Here is a 15,611-nt window from a genome sequence, read left to right as displayed (position 1 = left end):
TAGGAGTTGGAAGGATCAATAAATGACAAAGTAATGTTTTCTCCATCTAGCTCAGGGAAGGGGAACCTCTTTCAGCCAAGGGCCAAATTCAGTTTCAGAGAAGCTGTCAGGAGCCACATTCCAGTGGTGGGTGGGGCTGATGACAAAAGGGTGGGGCCAAAAAATACCAGCATATTATAGCTTCAAGCTCTTAGGGCTAGTAACTAAGCCTTAGGAGAGGCATTTCAACCTTTTAAAACGGGGAGAAACTGCACAAAAGCTGAGAAAACGCCAAATGACTGATGGTTGGGGAAAGGGGTGTGGCCATCTGGGAACCCCAGGTGGTCCAGATTGGGACTTGATCCCCAAGAGGGTCAGATTTGACCCCTGGGCCTGAGGTTCCCTACCCTTGATCTAGCTTCTGCCCTGTTACTGCATTTTTACCATTCTTATAGTGTAGTCTGTCAACTAACACTTTTAAATAAAGCAAATGATAAACAGGTAGAGTTGTAGAGAACTCGGTGGAGTCATTAAGTACAATACCCATCCCCTGAGCAAGATGTATGCTTCCCAAGGTACTCCAGCCAAGAGTTTGTGGAACCTTACATTCCAAAGAACAGGATTTTATAAGTGCTGCACTTTCTAGTAAGAGAAAGAACAGGCTGCCTAAGAATAAGACATGGAACGGGCAATTTTTCATATTGAGGTAACTAGACAATTCTTTGGCTGCAGGCTTCTAGTTTAATGTAAATCTACATCCCTTTAATTTAAACCCATTGGTTCATCTCTCTCAGAATATAGATTTCTGTGCTCCATTTTATACATGAGTACATTCATTTACCTTTATTCTAGATTGAACATAAGGGCTCCCTCAACTTACCTTCACAAGTTTCATTTTCTTCAAGTTCCTTGAACAGGGAACAGTTCCTTGAATAGGGATAACAGAGATGGGCAACTTTTTGCCTTCCAGATATTTTGACCTACAACTCCCTTCACCATTGGCTATGCTGGCTAGGGGTGATGGGAGTTGTAGGCCAAAACATCTGGAGAGCCACAAGTTGCCTACTCCTGCTTTATAATAACGTAAGAGCCATGCTGGATCAGACCAAACGTCTATCTTGTCCAACATCCTGTCCCCATAGTGGCCCACCAGGTGCCTGTGGGAAGCCCACAGATAGGATATGGGAGCAGTAGCATCCTCCTCATGTTCCTCAGTAAATGTTATACCCAGAAATACTGGAGGTAATATATCACTAGTAGCCATTTATTTATTTTATCTGTATGTTCCTTTCTACCAAAAAATGGCACTCAAGCAGCTTATAGCCTTGATAGCCTTATCCTCCATAAATTTGTCTAATAATCTTTTGAAGCCATCCAAGTTGGTGGCCATCACTACACTTATATCACCTTTTTATCATAAATTGTTACTTTATCATTCCTATAGTTCTCTGTACCCTATCATCCTTAAATTATTATATCCTAAAGTGAAAACAATACTCCCAAGTGCGGGCATTAGTATATCTGTACAGCCCAGTACTGCTCAGGCCATTTTAACCACAGCACAATAATTAACATTCATATTGACTGGTATCCTTTTTAGCTCTGTTACTGTGTAACCAATTGTCTCCTATCTTGTAGTTCGTGCTTTTGTTCTTCCTTCTTAATAAATAATTTTATTGCATATAATTGCATTGTTGTAGCTTTCATTTTTAAGTACACCAGCCTTCCCAAACCTGGTACCCCAGATATTTTGTATTACAACTCCCAACCTCCCTAACCATTGGCCATGCAGACTGGAGCTGATGGGAGTTATAGGTTTACTCTAAGTAGGACTAACATAGGGCAGAACCCATAGTCCAAAACATCTGGAAGGCCCCAGATTGGAGAAGTCTGATTTAGATGGTGCAAAATCAATGCGGATTGAGCCCACACTTGATTTCAGTAGGATTTAGGCTTCCTTGAGTGCCATTTTTTGGTAGAAAGGAGCGGTACAAATTAAATAAATAAATGCTTCACTTCTCTAGATTCTACTCATGATCCACCTTTTCAAAAGGCAGATGTAGGATTAAAATTTTTTTTAATGAACACTGACATTCTAAAAAGTGGATTTTAAATGTGTCTCAAACTAGAACATTCAAAAGATCAAGTATATAATTTACCTGTCAAGATTTAACATGGTACTAACTGTAACAATAAACAATTGAAATGTTTGATACGACTGATGTAATTATGTTACATTGTTGAGAAGCTTGACCTCTTTAATATGAACACAATCTAGCAAGCTTATGATTTGTTCTTTGAAGCTCCACCTCATTTTACTACTTGTATATTTGTGCAATACAAGGTAAGGGACATATAATTTCTCTCTCATGTTCATGCTTAGTTTAATTTTGAGAGCCATCCAAGACAAAGCATAGTACTTTCAGCAGTTCTTGGTTTACTCAGCTTTTTGCAAATCTAGTTTACTGTACACAGATTCCCAAGACACGGAACAGATTTAGGATAGGAAATAATGGTAAAGAGTGTATTCCCCATAGCCTTATCAAGAGGCGTCCTTGCTATCAAGCAAAACAAAAGCTTCAGTTTTCACTTTCCTCTCAATACTTAAGGTTTGGGAGGTTGTATCCAATGTCTCACTGGGGTGGAGCACCTGCTCATAGAAAGTGCCTCTCCCTGACTTTCAGGGATCCCCTTTTCTCTCAGCTCCCTGTGCCATAGCCCACCCCGTTCAGGAGGGTCCCCCAACCCCCAGGAGAGGATTTTCAGGGGTGCCAGGGCCTGGCAGGGGAAGGAGGGGCAGGGAAGTCACCTTCTGCAAATTCCCACTGGCATGACCTTGGATACAACCCTTTGGTTTAGGAAACATTTGGGTCAACTAGGTCTCCATATGCTGCCTTCCTCTTACTGATTCTCTGTATAGGGCAGACACACACGTTATTTCACTCATAGTCACATTAGAGACAAGATCCCAACTATATAGTCAATGATGATGCAAAATCAGAATATATGAATTCTATAGCTCTGTGGCAGAGCTATGTATATAGACAGGGTCTAAAATTCAGTTCCAGGCATCTCCAATTTAAAAGGGTCAGGTAGCAAGTGATGGGATAACCTCTGCCTAAAGCTATGCTGACTAGGTGGTCAAATAGTTTAACCTGGTAGAAGGTGGCTTCCTATGTTTCTAAGCCCCAACAAGGGAGCTCAGCTTGTATGTCAAGGTGGCATGGGGCTGCATCACTCCGCCCCCATGTCTAGAGGCCTGCAAGCATACTTGTAGAGTTTAATGATGGGGCATGTTGCATAAACACCCATCAGCCAGGGCAAAAGTCTATAGACCCAATGGAGTCTTAACTTCTCTCCACTATTGTCACTAACTGCTATTGCTCTTTATTGCCTTTCTCATCATTGCTACCACTTGCTTGCTTGACAGACAGAGAGCCAGTGAGCAGTGAGAGGCAGGTGAACAAACAGGTTGCAATGGTGAAGAGGAGGAGGAACTTGTTAGGGGGTCCCTGCTGGGGTGTGGGTTCTCAGGAGGTGCTCAACCATATCTACCCGTGACGCCAGCCCTGATTCAGATTGTGTTGGACTGCAAAGCCCATCATCCTTCACCATTGCCTATGTTGGCTAGGGCTGATGGGAGTTGCAGTCCAACAACGGGAAGCCTGCACATTCCCCCACTTTACCTTGCCTTGAGTCTCAACCCACCAGGAACCTCGACTGCTTCAGCTGGAGCCACAAGGAAAACACTCTCCGCACAGGTAAGCCAGGGAGAGACAGCAGGGAAGAGACCATATCTCAAAGCAGGACTCCTGAATGCCCTCAAGATGCAGAGCACTCAAAATAGGTATAGTCACAGGGTGTCTCCCCTTTCCCCTAAAATATGGGGAAACTGCATTGTCTTAACATCCCTCCCTAATCCACCAGGTTGTAGCAGTCTCCCACATAGGATAGTACTTAAGCAGGTTGTATAAAGGCGTCTGTGTTGTCAACAAACTCCCAAATGCACTGAGAAGCATAACCACCTTTGCTGTTTAGCACTAAGCGCTATGCTAAGTAATGGTACCACTGAGCGAATATTTCTGGCATTCTTCTTTGGCCAAGGCAGGACAAATGGTTGGATTTGGACTTAGCCCAGATACTGTTGCAGCTGGTACAATGCCCTAGAGTGACTGGAGCGTTGGGATTTAAACAGCTATTTCACAGGGTGGTTGCAACTCTTGGTGATGATATTTGTTTTGTTGTTTTGAACTGTGTATTGCTGCCCAGAGCTCCTTGGAGGAAGGCTGGGATAAAATTGCAATAAAATAAATACCCACTATTAATTGCTGTCCCCATATGTCTCTTATCTCTTCACGGGCAGCCTTGCAAAACTCAAGCCAGAGTGTTCCCCATGCAGTGCCATGCAGACTATAAGCAAGGCTCACAGCCACAGCAGTGACTATGGGAAACCAGCTGTGCCTTTGGGAGACACCATGATTTATTTCCTCTTGGGGCGCCTCTACCTTTTGGACAGGAATGTAACATGCAGCTGTATCTGCCATTGAGATGCACCAATGGGAAAAGTTGTGCCTGTTATGTGTGTCATGCAGCTTTCAGAGGCACAGAGGCCCTGCAAGAACAAAATTGGCAACTGCTCCTCTGATGCTTTCCAAACTTGCTCCACTTCTGGTACCGTCTCAAGCTTTTGACTATTTCAGCGGTGTTGCTCTTCAGTAGTTTAGCAAATAGGGAACTTCCCTAGTGGGCTGTTGTTCATGTCAGTTGTTTTCATGCTAGAGCACACTATAGAAGGGGGGCTGTGAGTCCCTCCCCCCAACCAGTTGCTGGTTTGAATGTTGCTGCCATGAAGTGAAGGGTATGAGGCAAATGATTAAAAAAATTGTACTGGGTAAATAACTAGCAGATACTGGCAATCAAATGAGAGAATTGGGGCTGGATGGGATGATGGGGCTTAGGCGAAACTAAATTTATCCTGGTGCAGGAATGAGTCCCTCTGACTTGGCCCATAGGCTCATAAACCATTCACTTTGGCCATCACGCTGCACTGTCTTCAGTGTGTGCGTCCATCTGTCCATTCCAGCCCGTTTGTCTTAGAAATGTGTCCCCTGCTATGGAACCTGGGACCTTGTGTATACTTAGCCTGTGCTGTTCCCCGAGTTATGGTCCCATGTATGGGGCCCTTTCAATTCTGGGCTGTATAGTTAGGATCGCAGGGCTCTAAGCTTTGTCCTGGCAGAAACACCAGAACTTGAATCCTTCTCCTTGGAAGTCTATGCGTTATATGCACACGTAGCCAACTGGGCAATGAATATGAACTTGAGCACACTCCGGGAGAGAGCGGAGGACAGGAAGGCCTGGTGTGCGATGGTCCATGGGGTCATAAAGAGTCGGACACGACTTAACGACTGAACAACAACAAGCCAATTGGACTATGAACCGTCCTGATGGAAGAGGCACTTGTTCTGTTTCTGGCAGACTGCTTATGCATTGTGGGGGTGGGTGGGGGTGGCTTGGGTTCTGCTTAGTCATGATATTCCTTGCATCACCTGGAGTGAATTGGTTCCTCCATTTCTGGGCAATGCAGGGATATCAGTGAATGTCATCATGGATTGGTGGGGAGCAAAGGAGTTCCTAAGGGGAGGACTCTGTGGACTTGGGTCTCATGATGTGAGCTCCCCGCCCCCCATCAGTGCTGCTATTGTGCTTCTGGTTCTGCTGAGGAGCCGGAGGATCCTAACTCGCTATGCTGCTGTAATGCTCCAGGATAGTAGTGGCACTCTTAACACAGCCACAGGGTTGCCTTGTCCATCCTTCTAGCAACAACATGCCCTCTCCTATTGTGGAAGTTTAGCTCAGCTACTCTACAACAGCCTACATCAGGTTGGTTTTATACTATATAAAAACATTGTTCTCTAGTAACAATATGCAGAAGGGTAGCCATGTTAGTCTGTTGCAACAAAAACATCAGAGAGTCATGTGGCACCTGAAAGACAAATAGATTTCTTCGGGCATTCGTTCTCATAGGATAGAGTCCACTTCATCAGATGCAAGTGGTGCATCTGATGAAGTGGACTCTAGCCTATGAGAGCTTATGCCATAATAAACCTATTTGTCTTTAAGGTGCTGCAAGACTCTTTACAGCACTACTTCTGCTTGTCTACTCATAAGTAAGCCCCATTGATTTCAATTGAACATGCTCTCTGGTAAGTGCGAATAGGTTTGCTGCTCTAATCTTACACAAACAACCAGATACAGCTGCCACTCTGGAAATATTTTTGGAACGCTTTTGGACTTGGTGTATTCAATAACAACTTGTTTCTGTACATACTATATATTATTTTTTTATTATTGCCTGTATGTGAACCCCTCCTACTTGGGGTAGGGAGTGTCTTCTCTCTCCAATATTTCCCAGTTTGAACATTTTTTTTCTTTATAAGGCAATCTGTATAGGATGCAATCTATAACAAATTAAGCCAAATAACAGTTAATTACATATGTATTTATGTTTGTATCTGCATTCTTAATAACACTAATAAGAGTACATAGATCACTTCTCTTATTACTTGCAGCATCTTGAATGGCTTTGTATTCAGTGTCTTCCTAAAATAATGCAATGAATTCATTGCACAGGACTTTATTTAGCTTTAATTGTCAAGATGCCACTTCAGCGGCAAAGAAGGAAAATTAAACCACTCAATGTATAGAAGCAGTGTGTAGAACAGGGGTGCAGAACCCCAGGCTTGGAGTCCCAATCCAGCCCTCCAGCGTTCTACAGTTGGCCACACCCCCTGCTCTTGTCCGTACCTCCTTTCCTCCAACCACTAATTATTTGGTGGTTTCCTGACCGTTGTGCAGTAATTAAGCCTTAGGAGAAGCATTTCGACTTTTTAGAAGGGGGAAAAAACTGCGCAAAAGCTGGGAACTAAATGACTGGCCATTGGGGGAAGCCCAGAGGGCCAGATTTGGGCCTCAGGCAGCTAGATTTGGACTCTGGGCCTGAGGTTTTGCCCCCCTGTTCTGGAGCTTGTTCTGATTGTAACCATGTGTGTGTTTAGAGTGCTCAGTGTGGGGGTTAGCAACTTGTGGCCCTTGAGCTAATTTCAGGCTGCAATTGGCCTAATTTCAAAAATCCTCAACATGTGAACAGTTCAGAATTCTGGAAACAATGGGGAAGGAGAGGCAGAGAAAAAAGGGGGTGGCACAAAGAGAATGAAAATGGGTGATCACAACCACTTTTGGCTCTGGTCCTGCCCATCACTGCCTTTGGGGCTGCCCACTGGCGGCATGTGGCTCTCAGATTGCCCTTGGGCAAATGTGGCCCTTCACAGGAAAAAACTGTCCCCCACCCCAGTCTTAGGGTCAGACTAGGAGCAGGGAGACCTGAAGCTCACTGCATGCCCTTGGGCTAGTCACTGTCTCGGCTTAACCTACCTCACAGGGTTGTTGTGAGGTAATGTAATGAAAGGGGAGAACCATGTATGCCTCCCTTAGCTTCTCTGAGGAAAGGTGAGATAGAAATGTGATGATGAAGTAAATAAAAATAAAATTATTTTATTTTACTGAAGTAGTGTGGAAAGCTCCCCTGTGTACCTGGAACGTTTTCAATCATCTCTCTCTCTCAAAAATACACCGGAGGTGAAACATATTAAATGCTGTTGGGGAGAGCTCCACTCCCCATATGCAAATGGATGCTTCAGGGGGATTTTCTTCAGGACAACAGCAGGGGCAGAAAGGGTTAGATTTCCCCTCTGTGCCTGCTTTGGTCCCTTAATTATCAGCCCGCCTGCTCAGGCAATTTGAATTTTAAAAACAACACCCTGCACCTTAAATGCAAAGATGCATTTAATGCGGGGGGGAGGGTACCCTTTCAGCCTAAGGGACTAATTCAATTTAGGAGAAGCTCTCATGTGGGGGGTGGGGTGGCTGCATTCCAGTGGTGGGCAGGACCTAAGTCAAAAGGGGTGGGACCAAAGCAAAAATACCAGCATATTTTAGAGTACAGGTCTTACTGCCAGTAATTAAGCCTAAGGAGAGGGATTTCAACCTTTTAGAATGGGGAAAGGCCTGCACAAAACCTGGGAAACCACCAAATGATCTGTGGTTGGAAGAAAAGGGGTGGAGCCAGGTGAAGGGGGTGTAGCCATCTGGGAAACCCTGGAGGGCCGTATTGGGACAGAGCCTACAGGTCCCCTATCCTTGATTTAAGGTGCAATCCTATGCATGTTTAGACAGAACAAAGGCATAAAACCCCCCAAGCTGGGAGCTGTAGGCCTTTTTTCTGTATAAACATGCATAGAAATGTCACATCTAGTTCAGCATTTAGGCTGCAGTTGTGCGTCTAGTTATATGCACTGACTGCAAAGGCTGTTCATGCTGTTCTTTTATTACTTCCCACATTCTTAATCTGACACTGAGCTGTTCGATCTGAGCTCGGTTAAGACATGGCCTGTGTCAATCCCTGACATCATGCTTTCGGTCTTTTTTTTTTAAACACACAGTAAGTGCAATTTAGGAAGGGAACATTCTGCATACTCTAGGAACTGCAGTGGTCAGCTGAGTTCATAGGAAGGGAGATCTATAAAGTGGCCAGCTGAAATGATATATTGGTTATTGACTCCCTGTAGTGTACTGCTGGACTCCAGTGGTGAAAAATTAAGCGCCCCAGTTGTTAAGGATGAGGAATGCTGATATCCTGCTGTGGAAATTGCATTCTGTGAAACAGAAGCAAAGTTAAGAGGAGCAAAGTTAAGAGGAGCAAAGTTAAGAGGAGTAGGGGGAAGCTGCAGAGCAAGCCTCCCGATCGAGATGTGCCCTGCTCTCTCACATTCAGATCCTATTAGAGATGTACGTTCAGTTAAGCAAGGGTGCAGCATCAGGCAGCTGATTTTAAGAGACATGAAAGGGCAGCACACTGTTGTTTAATGTCATGTATTTTTTTTATTGCCCAGGAAAGGGAAACATAAGAACATCAGAAGAGCCCTGCTGGATCAGACCAAGGGTCCATCTAGTCCAGCATTCTGTTCACACAGAGGCCAACCAGCTGTGGACCCAGGAACCCACAAGCAGGGCATGAGCACAACAGCACGCTCCCACCCATGTTCCCCAGCAGCTGGTATACATAGGCTCACTGCCTCTGGTACTGGAGGTAGCATAGCCATCAAGACTTGTAGTCACTGATAGCCTTTCCCTCCAGGAATTTGCCTACCCCTGTTTAAAGCCATCCAAATTGGTGGCCATCACTACTTCCTGTGGTAGTGAATTCCATTGTTTAACTACGTGCTGTGTGAAGAACTACTTCCTTTTATCTGTCCTGAGTCTCCCACCCATCAGCTTCAGAGGATGACCTCGGGTTCTAGCATTTTGAAAGATGGAGAAAAATGTCTCCCTATCCACATTCTTCACACCATGCATCGTTTTGTAGACCTCTATCATGTCTCCCCTTACCCTCCTTTTTTCCAAGCTAAACAATCCCAGCTGTTGTAATCTTCCCTCACAGGGGAGATGCTCCAGCCACTTGATCATTTTAGTTGCCATTTTCTGCACTTTTTCCAGCTCTACAATATCTTTTTTTAGGTGTGGTGACCAGAACTATACACCGTATTCCTAGTGTGGTCACACCATAGATTTGTATAGGGGCAGTATGATGTTGGCAGTTTTATTCTCAATCCCCTTTCTAATTATGCCTAACATGGAGTTTGCCTTTTTTATATCAGTTGCACTGGGTTGACATCTTCATTGAGCTGTCCACCACAACTCCAAGATCTCTTTCCTGGTCAGTCACCGCTAGCTCAGATCCCATCAGGCTATACTCGAAGTTGGGTTTTTTTGCCCCAACGTGAATCACTTTACACTTGCTTAGTGGTTAAGACGCTGAACTGCAGACTGGAAGGTCGGCAGGACAGCAGTTCGAGACCCGAGTGCTGCATGACAGAGTGAGCTCCTGTCTTCAGTCCCAGCTCCTGCCAACCTCGCAGTTCGAAAGCAAGAAATTGCAAGTCGATAAATAGGTACCGCCTCGGCGGGAAAGGCAACAGCGTTCCGTGCACCTCGGTGTTCAGTCATGCCGGCCACATGACCACGGAAGCGTCTTCGGACAGCGCTGGCTCTTCGGCTTAGAAACGGGGATGAGCACCGCACCCTAGAGTCGGACACGACTGGTTGGGGACACCCTTACCTTACCTTACCTTGATACAGGATTTTTTAATACCTCAAAGCAGGGATGGGGAATGTGTGGCCCTCCAGATGTTGTTGGCCTGCAACTCTCATCAGCTCTAGCCAACAAAGCCAATGGTGAGGGGAGTTGTAGTAGTCCAACAACATTTGGAGGTCTGCACATTCCCCATCCCTGCCCTAAAGGCAAAATTGGCAACATGCAAAACACAGAAGTACAGTTCCATGCCAAGCAGTCTGTGCTAAGCACTGCTAAAAGCTTGGGTGAGCCTGACCCTAAATGACAGCCATAGCAAGGAATTCCAGAGCTGGGGTCCCATCACAAGGAAACCCCTTTCCGCTAGTGCAGAGTTACTAAGAGGCCCTGCTGGAAACTGATGACGCATATGGGGGATGTTGGGCCTCAAACATTTTACGGCCACCTCCCCCAACCTGATGCCTTCCAGATGTTTTGGACTACAACTCCCATCACCCCTGACCATTAGCCAAGCTGTCTGGGTCTGAAGGGAATCGTAGTCCAAAACATCTGGAGGGCCCAGTTGGGTAAAGTTGTTTTAAGGCAGGGATGTGGAATGGGTGGCCTTACAGATATTGCTTGACCTACCATGCCCATCATCCCTCACCACTGGCTATGCTGGTTGACTATGAAGTCCAACAAAATCCGGAGGGCCACACATCACCGGTCCTTGTTTCAAGGCACTGGTTTTCCCGTCCCCCATTGATTCCCCATCAGCCTGGACACTGGCATGGCCAGTGTGGGTGAAAGGATCTGCGCGGCACACGCGGCCCACACTGGACCGCTGGATTCCGATTCTCACTGTGATTGGCTGGCAGTTTCCCCCACAGCTGATTTAGCGCTGTAGGACTGAAAGTGGGGAAGAACAGCTCAAGAAAGAAATGGACCTGGTAGCGCTCCGGAGGAATGCAATGAGGCTCTTCCTGTCCAGCAGTTGCCGGTGCAGACTGCTCCTCGGGCTGATCCTGCTGCCAGAACCTGTTCTGGACATGTGGGGGTGTGGATGTGTCTGCAGCCTGCTGCATTCCCGCAGAAGCACTCATCCAGCTGCAATGTAAGCTCTGCTGCAGCTGTGCCTTTATTTCAAGCATTAGGGCTGCAATCCTACGCATCTTTAGACAGAAAAACAAAGTTACAACTCCCAGCATGCCCCGGCCAGGATGGCTGGTCAACGCTGGAAGTTTTAGGACATATTTTCTGTCTAAACATGTGTAGGATTGCACCCTTAGAGTCACGGCACCCACCCTCTGTAAAGTGTTACCAATGGCCATCAGATAGCTGCCCACTGTTTTCACCTTGAGATGTCTTTCCAAGGTGTGACCCAGCCAGATCTAGTCTGCAGCATGCAGCAGTGTTGTGTTTGTTCGATCCATTTTAGCGGCAATGGCATTGTACGTTCATCGCTTTGTGGAGAGTGGTACAGAAATTTGTAAAAGAAATAAGTAATAAAAGGGACACTTATTCATTCATTCTGGTACTGCTCCCAGAAAAATCACTGCATCCTTCTAACTGCATGTCCCTTTATTTCAACTCATTCTGCCCCTCTTCCAAACCACCGCTTCAGTGTTGAAGGATATAACTTGTTCAAAAAGAACAGGAGGAACAGAAAGGGAGGTGGGGTTGCACTGTATGTGAAAAATACATATCTCCACAGAAATACAGGAGGATGAGCTTGGTAGCCCCATCGAGAGCATCTGGATCAAAATAAATGGAGCAAAGAATAAAAGGAAGCTGGTGGTCGGAGTCTACTACCGGCCACCCAATCAAGGAGAAGACGAGGATGAAACTTTTGAAAAGCAAATAGCCAAATGTTTTAAGGAAGCATGATGTAGTACTAATGGGGGACTTCAATTTCCCTGATATTTGTTGGGAGACGAATTCTGCAAAACATGGCCCCTCCAGGAAATTCCTGACTTGTGTGGCGGATAACATCCTCCTACAGAAAGTAGAGGAAGGAACTAGAGGATCGGCTATCCTTGACTTGATCCTAACCAACAGAGATGACTTAGTGGATGAAATAGCAGTTATAGGAACTCTGGGGGAAAGCGACCATGTTGTACTTGAGTTCTTGGTTCTAAGGGAAGCAAAAGCCGAGTGTAGTCAAACACGTACCCTGGATTTTAGGAAAGCTGATTTTAATAAACTCAGAACAATGATCAGTCAGGTCCCATGGCAAGCGACGCTAATGAGAAAAGGAGCCCAAGATGGGTAGGAGCTTTTAAAAAAGGAAATTCTCAAGGCACAATTACAAACCATTCCAACAAGAAGAAAAGGTGGAAGACAACAGAAGAAGCCAATGTGGCTTCACAAAAAGCTTAGGGATGACCTGAAAACAAAAAAGGACACATATAGGAAGTGGAGAGAAGGCCAAGTAACAAAGGAAGAGTACAGGCAGGTAGCACAGAATTGCAGGGATGGCATCAGGAAGGCTAAAGCTGAGACCAAGCTGAGGTTAGCGAGGGATGCCAAAAACAACAAAAAGGCTTTCTTCAGCTACGTGCATAGTAAAAGGCAGAGGAAAGAAATGGTGGTTCAGCTATTAAATAAAGATGGCAAAACGATAACAGATGACAAAGAAAAGGCAGAGGTGCTCAATTCCTACTTTGGCTCAGTCTTCTCCCAAAAGAGGGTCTATGACCCCCCTGGCAAAGGCGAAGTACAGGCTGAAGGGGCAGGATTGAAGCTTGAGATCGATAGGCATATGGTCAAGGACCCCCCAATTACTTTGAATGAGTTCAAATCTCCAGGGCCAGATGAACTGCATCCTAGAGTAATAAAGGAACTGGCAGAAGAACTCTCAGAACCGCTGTCTATTCTTTGCGAAATCATGGAGGACGGGGGAAGTGCCAGATGACTGGAGCAGGGCTAATGTCCCTATCTTCAAAAAGGGTAAAAAGGAAGAACCTGGGAACTACAGACCAGTCAGTCTGACATCAATCCCTGGGAAAATTCTGGAGCAGATGATAAAGCAATCCATCTGTAAGGATCTTGAAAACAATGCAGTGATTACTCCAAGCCAACATGGATTTGTCAAGAACAAGTCCTGCCAGATGAATCTGATCTCATTTTTTGATCAAGTCACCTGCCTTGTGGACCGTGGGAATGCTGTAGACATCATATACCTCGACTTCAGCAAAGTTTTCGACAAAGTGCCCCATGATATCCTGATGAGCAAACTAGCTCAAAATGGGCTAGATGAAACAACGATCCGGTGGATCCACAGTTGGCTACAGAATCGGACTCAAAGAGTGCTTATCAATGGGACCTTCTCCAACTGGGGAGAGGTAATGAGTGGGGTACCGCAGGGCTCAGTCCTGGGCCCAGTGCTCTTCAACATTTGTATTAATGACTTGGAGGAGGAGGTGCTGGGAATGCTGATCAAATTTGCAGATGACACAAAATTGGATGGGATAGCTAATTCTTTGGAAGACAGAAACAAAATTCAAAGTGATCTGGATAGACTGGAGTGCTGGGCAGAAAACAACAGAATGGCATTTAATAGGGATAAATGCCAAGTTCTGCACCTAGGAAAAAGAAACCAAATGCACAGTTACAAGATGGGAGATATGTGGCTCAACAACACTACAAGCGAGAAGGATCTTGGAATTGTTGTCGATCACAAGCTGAATGTGAGCCAACAATGGGATGTGGCTGCAAAAAAGGCAAATGCTATTTTGGGCTGCATTAATAGAAGCATAGCTTCCAAATCCCGGGAAGTACTAGTTCCCCTCTACTCAGCACTGGTTAGGCCTCATCTGGAGTACTGTGTCCAGTTCTGGGCACCACACTTTAAGAAGGATGCAGACAAACTGGAGAGGGTTCAGAGGAGGGCAACAAAGATGATCAGGGGCCTGGAAACAAAGCCCTATGAAGAGAAAGAGAGAGAGCCTTTTAGGCCTCAATCCGATGCAAGTTTAGACAGAAACGAAGTCCTACAAGGCCCAGCATTCCCCAGCCCGCCATGCTGGGCGTTTTCTCTCTAAACCTGCATAGGATTGCGCCATTAACGGTGCAATCCCGCACGCCCTATCCGGCTGAACGCCCTGCAGGTGCTCCACGGGGCTTCGTCCCAGAGGCAAGCGCGTAAGATCGGCTTGCAGCGGCTTCGGCCGGCAAGCAATCCTCGACGGACGGCGGCGACTCCGCCTTCGGTCGCTTCCTCTCTGTTGCGATCCCCAAACCCCGTGGGCGGCGGGGCTGGGCGGGGCGCGGCGGTGGGAAGGCAAAACGCCTGGAGGAGAGCGCCGTCCGTGCCTTTTCCGGCAGCGGCTTAAAGAGCGCTCGCCCGTCGGCCAAAGAGGGCCTGGCAAGCACGTGCTCCGCCGGCCCCGGCGCGGACCCCCGCCCCGCCCCGCCCCGGGAGAAGCGCCTGGATGAGCTCGCGCGCGGCGCTGCCCCCATTCAAGATTTCCCTCTCGATGCTCTTAATCGGGACTAGTTATCAAGCTCTTCCTGGATTTAAATCGCTGGGGAGGGATAATCCTGGGCCAAGCTGTCCCCGCCTCGCTCTAACCGCAGATGAGGGCGACGCGAGGGGCAGCGGCCAGCGGAGATGCCGCCGCCCGCCGGCGGGTCCCCTGGGCCACTCCCCCCGACTGTCAATGGAGAGTCCCGCCAGCGCGCAGTCAGCGGGGCGCGGGCGAGAAAGAAGCCGGGGCCGGCGCGCGCGCTCCCCCCCCCCCCCCGGGGCTAAGCCGCTTACCTCGTGGCAGATGGCGACAGGCTCCCCGGCAGCCAGTTCCGATCGCTCGGTGGGAGGAGAGCCGGCGGCGCGCCACGAAGGAGCTGCCCCTCGTCGGGGCTGCGCGGCGCAACCCGCCGGGGCGCTTTCCCTCCTGCGCGAGGGCGCCAGCGGCGCGCCAGCCCCGGGCTACGGGTCGGCGTCGCCGGGCCGGACCCCAGCCAGGGCTAGCTTGGATCGAGCGGGGTGGCGGGAGCTGCTTGGCTTTCCGGGCTTTCCCTTCTGCTCCTGCCCAGTCTCCCGGCGGTGGGCGGGAAGCAAAATCCCGGCGTCGCTGCCTGTTTTTCTCCGCCCTCCCCTCGCTCGCCTTCCCCAGACCTTGCTTTGGCGGGGGGGAGGGGCGCCTCCCATGCTCCTAGGCGGGCGATGGCGAAGATCAGGGTGGCTTACGAGTACACCGAAGCCGAGGACAAAAGCATCCGGCTGGGCTTGTTCCTGATCGTCTCCGGCATCGTGTCGCTCTTCATCCTGGGCTTCTGCTGGCTCAACCCGGCCCTGCAGGACTTGCAAGGCAAAGCGGCCAACTGCACGGTGCTGTCGGTGCAGCGGATCAGCGAGTTCTTCGAGTGCACCTTCACGTGCGGCGCCGACTGCAAGGGCACCTCCCTGTACCCGTGCCTCCAGATCTACGTCAACAACTCCGAGTCCAACGCCCGGGCGCTGCTGCACCAGGACGAGCATCAGCTCCTCACCAACCCCAAG

The 15,611-nt window shown here is 47.8% G+C and overlaps 1 protein-coding gene and 1 long non-coding RNA gene across 2 annotated transcripts in view; one reads left to right on the top strand and one right to left on the bottom strand.

Moving 5' to 3' along the window:
• Window positions 1-15,139, bottom strand: part of LOC146339901 (uncharacterized) — a 27,641-nt gene extending 12,502 nt beyond the window's left edge. Inside the window, exon 1 of the long non-coding RNA XR_014784396.1 lies at window positions 14,871-15,139. This is a non-coding gene — a long non-coding RNA (uncharacterized LOC146339901). The remainder of the gene's footprint in view (window positions 1-14,870) is intronic.
• Window positions 14,190-15,611, top strand: part of KCNMB4 (potassium calcium-activated channel subfamily M regulatory beta subunit 4) — a 37,414-nt gene continuing 35,992 nt past the window's right edge. Inside the window, exon 1 of the mRNA XM_084810502.1 lies at window positions 14,190-15,611. Within this exon, the coding sequence (XP_084666628.1) occupies window positions 15,276-15,611 (336 nt within the window). The 5' untranslated portion in view covers window positions 14,190-15,275.

The sequence above is a fragment of the Heloderma suspectum genome, chromosome 7 (genome assembly GCF_057233095.1).
Source record: "Heloderma suspectum isolate Gila_16-S chromosome 7, 16-S_ref, whole genome shotgun sequence".
Lineage (NCBI taxonomy): Eukaryota > Metazoa > Chordata > Lepidosauria > Squamata > Helodermatidae > Heloderma > Heloderma suspectum.
The sequence above is the reverse complement of the archived record's forward strand: the minus strand, read 5'-3'. Positions and strand labels throughout refer to the sequence as shown.